Here is an 8,595-nt window from a genome sequence, read left to right on the forward strand (position 1 = left end):
TGATGGGTGAACTTATATTGCACACACTTTAAACAGCAAGAAAGAAGAAATTTCATTTGTAGGCTAACACCTCAGAAACAGCAGGAGATGATTCAGATTACATCCTGTGGAAAGGGCTGTTTGTGGCTTGTGAGTATGACTGCGACTGGTGGGTTGAAGAGATTATAGACATCAATTAGGAGTTAAATTAAAATTTAAAATAAAGTTAAATTAAATTGTTGTCAACTACCATACAGACCAGCTACTTGATATAAATTTCCAGCTGCAAGCCAACACCACCACCATCAGTGCTCACTTCCGGTTCGTAATGTTTTACAGATTGTGAGTGAGTGCCCCAGTTCCTACTGGCTCAACAAGAAGGCATCACTCAATATCTAGGATGATACTGATGCAGTGGAACACATTTTAGTTCACTGAATAGCCAATTTCAGTTCTAAGCAGAGTGCACATAACTTGTATGCTTCGGAACCTGTAAGTTTTTCCAATTTTCACATATATTTTGGAATCATTTAACATGTTTGAAAATGTGTGTCTTGCTCATCTTTCGGAACAAACCAAATCTAATATAAAATAAAACTAGCTTCTCGTTTCATGAGCCTGTTATTTGATAATGTGGTAATGGAAACTGGTTTGATGTACGGCAAATGTTTCAATTGTTTATAAAACCTGTTCAACTTAAAAGTGGAATTTCTCCTATTCTGTGAATGTAATACTATGAGGTACTAGTCAACAGTATGAAACCAAAATTTTTGGGAGGCATTTTTGAAACACTTTTTTTTAAAACTTGAAAAAAAAAATCATAAGGCTATAGCAAAAGAACTTTGACACATAAGGCCAAACTGAAGATATCATTGTAATCATAAAGTAATTAGCTTCCAAATAAAGAAACTAACAAAATATCTAGAACTGTTCCAAAGATACGGCATTATAAAATTTTTTCCAAAAATGTGTAAAATGGTTCTCTGTTGCTTACGCTGAAAAATAGAGAAAAAAAAACTTTCTTTGAAAAACAGAAACAAAGAGAGGGACAAGAAATTTTAGTATGAAGGGGCACAAATTAAGTTTGGGTAATAATTGACAAAGCGATTGGTCATATAATATTCAAAGGAACCACCCTGGTACTGGCATTAAACAATGTCTGGAAGCCATAGAAAACCTAAATAGGAATGGACCATACAGGTACCTGAGCCGCTATTTCTGAGGAAACTTTGTTTTGTTTGAAGGGGAAGAAAAGGATAAGGAATAGAGAACAGACACTCCAACCACCCCCCCTCCCCCCCCCCCCACTCACTCTCTCTCTCTAATGATGTAAAGACAAGTAAAAAAATGTGATGTTTTGCTTATTTAAAATATACCACTTGGCAACTTTTAAAATGTTGTCTGAATACATCTGTTACTGGAAAGTGAAGTCAGTTATGTGTAAACTCATTTTAAATGGGATTTTTAGAAGAAAAAACCAAACAGTTGTGTCCTAATTAGTTTCGCAGTTGTTGATTAATGTGCTATGCATGCAAGTCACAAGACTAGAAATTTTGGCTGGGTGCTAGAACGAGAACATGCATTATGTTTGTGGTTTTCTGCTTGGAAATGCACTAACAAAACACCATTACAATAAGTTTAACTAACAATTCATAAGGGTATGCAGTCAGTTGGCTTCTACAATGTCAAATACAATGTGAGTATTGCACATCTACCTTTATTGTTCATTACAGGCTGAATGGCAAGCAAGAGATAAAGCTACTGACACCTAATCTTGTTAAACTTTGCATAATTGTCCAATTACTACCACAAAGCCACCCAATAGGCTACAAAAACTGACTCAAGGAAGCAATGTAGTAATATGTGAATAAATTACATACAGAAATAGCAGCAATACTTGTAACAGGTAGTACCTGGAATATGAAACTGAGTGATTATATTATGCCTCCTCGTGCCCCACCCCCATCTCCCTTGTATTATTCACAGCTGTGTGCCATATGTTCACAATAAACCTAACTACTTATCAGAGATTTGTCTGTTTTCTGAAATTTTGGTTATTTATAATGATAACTGTGTTAAATATTGAGTGAATGGAATTGCATTAAATACTGAGGGAATGGAGACAAGTTGTGGTACAGATAAACCTTCTACATTTTAATATAATCCATTATGGAGTCGAGGTAGCAGTTGTCGTTATACTGGTTATCACTGTTAGCATTCAACCGCGATTCTTATACATATATTTTAACAACGCGTTTCAAGAGACAATGCTCTCATCATCAGGTTGTAAAGTCTATGTCATGAAATTAAACGGACTAAAAAGACAAAATACCAACACAAATAGTTGGGAAGTCCATAGAGTAAAACAGAATTAAATATACCTGTGGGTCCTTGTCTTACATTGAAGTTGTTAACACAAGTCGATGGCCATCCCATAGCTACCAAATATGCTGTTGAACTGTGCCGGCTCGGGAGCTGTTGTGGACTGACGTGCCTAGGTGTTGTGGCGTTGTTACAACCGTGTGCTTGACAGTAACGCTATGCTATTGGGCGCCTTATTACCTTATTGCATTGGTCTGCCATCGTTAGCCTCTCGTAACTCCGTCAGTGACATGCTGCAAGTTTAAAGTCGCATACCTACCCTAAAATAATTCTAAAAAGCCGCTAAAAAATCTCATTTCTTTAAAATTATCTTGTGCATTTAGAACACTGCTTTGTTTCTTTTCATGGATAGCTATCTCGAATTCCTCTAGTAAATCAAGTTTCCTCTCTTTCTTTTCTACATGCAATATTTCTACGCTGTCTTCTATGCTATTAAGGGGATGGCCTGTTTCATATATATGGTTCGCAACAGCTGATTTGTCATAATTTCCTAACCTGAACGCATCTTTATGTTCTTTATCCATAGCTATCCATGAAAAGAAACAAAGCAATATTCTAAATGCACAAGATAATTTTAAAGAAATGAGATTTTTTTTAGCGGGTTTTTAGAATTATTTTAGGGTAGGTATGCGACTTTAAACTTGTAGCATGTCACTGACGGAGTTGCGAGAGGCTAACGATGGCAGACCAATGCAATAAGGAAATAAGGCGCCCAATAGCATAGCGTTACCGTCAGGCACACGGCTGTAACCACGCCACAACACCTAGGCCCGTCAGTCCACAACAGCTCCCGAGCCGGCACAGTGCGACAGCATATTTGGTAACTATGGGACGGCCATAGACTTGTGTCAACAACTTCAATGTAAGACGAGGACCCACAGTTCAATATACTTTTAATTCTGTTTCACTCTATGGACTTCCCAACTATTTGTGATGGTATTTTGTCTTTTTAGTCCGTTTAATTTCATGACATAGACTTTACAACCTGATGATTAGAGCATTGTCTCTTGAAACGCGTTGTTAAAATATATGTATAAGAATCGCGGTTGAATGATAACAGTGATAACCAAACCTTTTACAGCCAACTTTATCTCTGATATATAGTTTCAGGATTTATCAACATACAACTTTCAACCTAACCTAGCCCTTTGGCTATGCCACAGGCCACTGTCACCACAACCCAGTTTTCATCGAGTACCACTTTCACATACTAACAATGAATCTGTATATTATTTTTACATATATCAATAAACTTCTGAATATTGAAAGTGTTCTGTCCCTCTACATATACAAACATACACAAAAATTAAGATTTGTAACAAATTATAATGGAAAACTAATAATTTTAAGAACATTGGCTGACAAGAACATATTTTAACCAGTAAAGTGGTGACAGTTCGTGATTTTATAACAGACACGACAACATCATAGATGATTTTTTTTTTTATCACTTGATGATAGCTTTTTTATCAATTGAGGAGGGCTGAGATCTTCACCTAGTCACACGAACAGTTACTCTGTGACATTCTGTAACTACTCTCCACACCATATGACATAGGCCTATCGTTTATATACCCCAGAGGATGCAACTTAAAAGTTGCGAAACAGGTTGTATGCACCCTGTAGTCAATCTGGTTTCAAAACCCAGAAACAAGCTATCACAATCATCTGCAACATAAAGAGGCAAGGCTCATGTTGCTCTGTTTTTCCTACTCTAAAGATACTGAACCTTCCATGCCTATATATATTTGAAACAATAGTTTTTTAAGAGAATATTTAAGAACCTCCAATGCCTATCAGCTGAACAGCTCTGTGCACAATTACAAAACAATAAATGGCAATAACATTCATGTCTCATATGCCAGAACATCAGCCTACCAGAAAAGTGTTCTACATAGAGGCACACACCTTCCTAACAACATCAAGTTAGTAAAGGAAGACAGCTTGTTCAAGAAGAAGCTGAAGTCATTTCTGATGGACCACAGTTTCTACTCTGTAAATGAATACTTCTCAGAATGAAACAGAATTTTATAATGTTAATTTATGGCAATTATTTGTTTATCAAAGTGTACTAGTTGTACATGTAACTGTGTGTGTGTGTAATTTTTTAACTTTCTGTATCATTTATTGACCTGTCCTGTATCTGTACAAGATGTCACAGGACCAAAACTAAATAAATAAATATAACTGACTTGAATAAATACAGCTGCAGCAGACTATTGGACTTTCCACTCAGTTCTATATTTAATTATGTTAACACGGGCATTAAAAAGTGTTTACTGTATGAACTAGCAATCAGTCACATATAAAGTAAAAATATAAATCAGACAGAGTAGTTTGGTCAAGATAAAACTGCACTGCACACTAAGCCAAAAGTACTATTACTCAGTACAAAAATGGTAATATTGTTATTTGAGCAGGATATAGCAAAATGAATAGAGATATGTAAACCTACATAGAAAGTGTTTAACAGTTTTTCAGTTGTGGTTCTTCAGTTACTCCTGGTGTATTTGTTGCTCGAACAGTCCACGGGTATACTGCCGGTTCATAGTGTCCGGTATGTGTTTGACACTATGAACCGGCAGTATACCCGTGGACTGTTCGACCAGTTTTTCAGTTTTCATTTAGTGTGTGATATTAAGCAATGTATTATAGTTAGATTGTCCAAACCAAATTCCCTAAAACTAGAATTTGGTATAGTAGGGACTTACAAGCCTAATTTTGGTGAGTTTCTGTACAATAAATCACTCATTTGACTTGTATGTTATGAAACAATACATTTCTGATTGTTTCACTTATCTGTTAAGCTTCGGTTCTGATTTTAATACAACCTATAGATTCTAAGCTTCTAGCAATAAAAAGCCAAACAGAAAAATACATCTAAGGAGTCACTTTAGAAGGTCTATCTGTAGACTTCTCTGGCATTGATATGCAATATTACTGAAGTATGCGAGATTATATGAAAGTATTTTTATGAAAACTAAAAGGAAATAACATATGGAAAAAAATTAGGGGAAGGTTGGGCAGAAACAGAATACCGAGAACAGTATCACAGGAAAAGAACACGGACATTTGTAGATTGCATCCAGAAAACTGGAACTTGGATATTATTGCAAATCTGTTAAGCAGCTTCGCGCTTCATACATGATATAAATCATGGATCATGTGTGGAACACAAGACTTGACTACCTTAACAAGAATGCTATTTGTAGACTAACACCAAACATCAGCTTTGTAATGTAACATAGTGGTGATGTAAGGTCACACATATGCAAACAGAAAGAGAACAAAACACTGCCAAAATTCCTTTTGCCCCTATATTTGGTTTTAGAATGTACATCATGGCAACAGACTGATTTGTAGTGTGTATGGTCCAACGTCTTACATTACACTGGAATGCAATAGCTTGCTTGACAGTTGGTTAATCCAACAAATGTAAATATGAAATCTTGGAAGTGGTAACATACTGATCTGTACATAGCCTGATGTCTAGGATGGGTTGACACACAACAGTTTGGCTCTGAGTTGATGAAATTTCAGTATCAAATGTAAGAATAGTTGATTAATTTTGAATAAATCAAATGATTAGCACAATGTTTTCAGAATAATATTTTGGGCTAATTAGTTATTGAGAAAGACAATATTTACAGTAAAAAAACTGTGTTGTAAGTATGAAATGTAGGCATAGTGACTATCTACCTACAGTTTGTACAGTGTTCTTCGGACACCTGAGCATACTGACATTTGCTTGCACACAAAAAATGATATTCGAACAACCTAAACAATGCAGGATGAGAGCAACACAACATGCTGGAGATACTTCCTCAACAGCACTTTGTGATTATACAGTCATTAATACCACCCAACAGGTCTCACTAGCCTATCAGGTAAAAAATAAATAAAATGCATTTTCAGATGTTCTTTCTACAGAAATGATGATCATAATAAAATAACACATACAGTTATTACTGCCTTCTCACCATATCTTGCTCATGCAAGCAAATTAACGGGAGAAAAAAATATTTACTTCCTGATCCTACTAACCCTATTTCATGCTTCCACAAAATTCTGAATTACATCTCAATGTAGGAATTGTCCACTAAAGGAAACTACATATTCAACACGTCATAGGTGCTGAAGTGTAGATATTAAGAGCACATGTGGCACAAACTACATAAATGTAGACACCTTTCACAGAATCCTTTTTTATCTTTATATGTCCCTGCCCCTGCAGTGCAGTGAAGGCAGTAGGCCTCTGTATGGCTTTTAGCCACCTCTGAAAAAACCTGTCTAGTGCCTTCATTATAACACTGTCACTTCACTCAACTGCTGTTACTCATACACAGTGTCAAGTTGTGAGTGTGGTGTCATTTGGATATGGGAATATTAACGGTCACAACTTGACAATTAAAACCTGCAGTACAGAAATAATCATAGTACATGCCCTGCAGAAGCTAAACAAACACTAAAATGGTACTACTTGTGATATCTCCACAACTTTGAATGACTGCTTTTGTTGTAATAGTGTTCCAACATATGACTGAACATTGTTAAGTTTATATGTAGGTAGCAAATTAAAAACTGAAACCTAATGAATCAAATCCTGTGACACACAAGTCAGTCATCTCTGGAAAACTTCAGTTCAGTCTGAAGTTAAATATTTTTTGTGTGCCATTAAATACATTCGCAAGTTCATGTCAAACAACAGAAACCTCTGATGGTTTACTCACACTGTGATTAAACAAATTCTCCAGATGTAAATAATATGTGAACTATTTTAGGTATCAAAGGCCCAACAGAACATATCTGAACACAATTATATCTACAAGCTGACCACACTATCTCTGAAATAACTGTGTTCCGTATACTACTTAAAGTTACATGTGATGAAACCTGTAATTAGTTTCCAAGTGGGACTGTCATGTCAGACGAGTGGCAGTTGGTTGCTATCATTGTATATTGAATACAATATTCCAGCCGTGATGTTATCAAAAGCGAGAACAACATAAGATAAAACTAAGAAGTGCAAATGCTGCTGGACAGATTATTACTAATTTTTTCTCTTTAAGTGACATAATGGGTAACATTTGATGTAAGGGCTATACTTACAGAGCTCTGCATACCGGTGAGTGACTCGACCAAGTTCCACGAGATATCTCTGAAGAAGATCAATCATAATTTCCAGAGGTGTGCTCATAATCGAATTCCATCCAATGGTCTGACATATCAATGCCACTGCAACTTTCAGGGCCTTTCTCGAGAATTCATCACACATTATGGTTCCCGAGTACCAAACAACTGAGGAATTTTACCTTTGCAGTCCACTACTTTTCATCGTTAATCTCCACTTTCTTTTGAACTTTCATGCACTATACTACAAACGATAAACAGGAAGCACTTAAAATCGTCTGGTTAAGAACTTCACGAACACACACATACAGAATTGGAGATAGGTGCCTTCAATTTCTGGTTAAAATTTTAAAACGAGAATCATTTACACATATAAAATTTTAAACAAATTTACTTTAGCCATAAGGTTGATACAACCGAAATATGTACGGTATTCGAAACCCGTACAGTCAGCAAATTATGTGTAAACGTAATAACCCACGCCATGACACTTTCGCGTAACGCACCCACACCACTGTTGACAAACTACTCCTACTTCTCCCGGTAAAATTTACGTCCCAAAACACAGACACGCCATTCTATCAATTCCATCCATAACGGCAAAGTTTATCAGACAAAGATGTACTAGCAACCTTCTGTCAATCTTTGAGTGGCAAGTACTTTCGATATAAATATGCTTCTCCATGAATCTTCATATTATTCTTGTACTGTTTATACTACTGCTGCATTTAACAGATGACCAAGGAATGTCTAACAAATGGTACGACCTGGGTTTAGTACTGTCAAATATTCATCGGTTCGGCGGAGAGTTATTTTGATCCATTACTCATAGATTTATTAATAGCCAGAGAGTACAGTTTTCTTGTTATTAAGTGGAAGATGTGTAACGACATTAGCTATTATTATCCTTCCTACGTCAATAGCAAGTCATGACTATACAAACACGGTTTCCGAAATTCGGTTTTCGTCTTTCAGAAGATGTGTTGCCTGTAAACATAGTGACAGACTGTGTCAGCGTTACAAAGTTATGATTACACAAGCATTTTAATACAATAACAAATTAGCATAAGTATAGTTCCATAGTATGGGTGAAAGGGAACACAG

The 8,595-nt window shown here is 36.0% G+C and overlaps 1 protein-coding gene across 2 annotated transcripts in view; it reads right to left on the reverse strand.

Moving 5' to 3' along the window:
* Positions 1-8,297, reverse strand: part of LOC124723136 (transcription initiation factor TFIID subunit 3) — a 320,450-nt gene extending 312,153 nt beyond the window's left edge. For both annotated transcript variants that reach the window (XM_047248325.1, XM_047248324.1), the window contains exon 1: positions 7,471-8,297. In XM_047248325.1, the coding sequence (XP_047104281.1) occupies positions 7,471-7,636 (166 nt within the window). In that variant the 5' untranslated portion in view covers positions 7,637-8,297. The remainder of the gene's footprint in view (positions 1-7,470) is intronic.
* Between the last annotated feature and the right edge of the window lie 298 nt (positions 8,298-8,595).

This window comes from Schistocerca piceifrons, chromosome X (assembly GCF_021461385.2).
Source record: "Schistocerca piceifrons isolate TAMUIC-IGC-003096 chromosome X, iqSchPice1.1, whole genome shotgun sequence".
Classification (NCBI taxonomy): Eukaryota; Metazoa; Arthropoda; class Insecta; order Orthoptera; family Acrididae; genus Schistocerca; species Schistocerca piceifrons.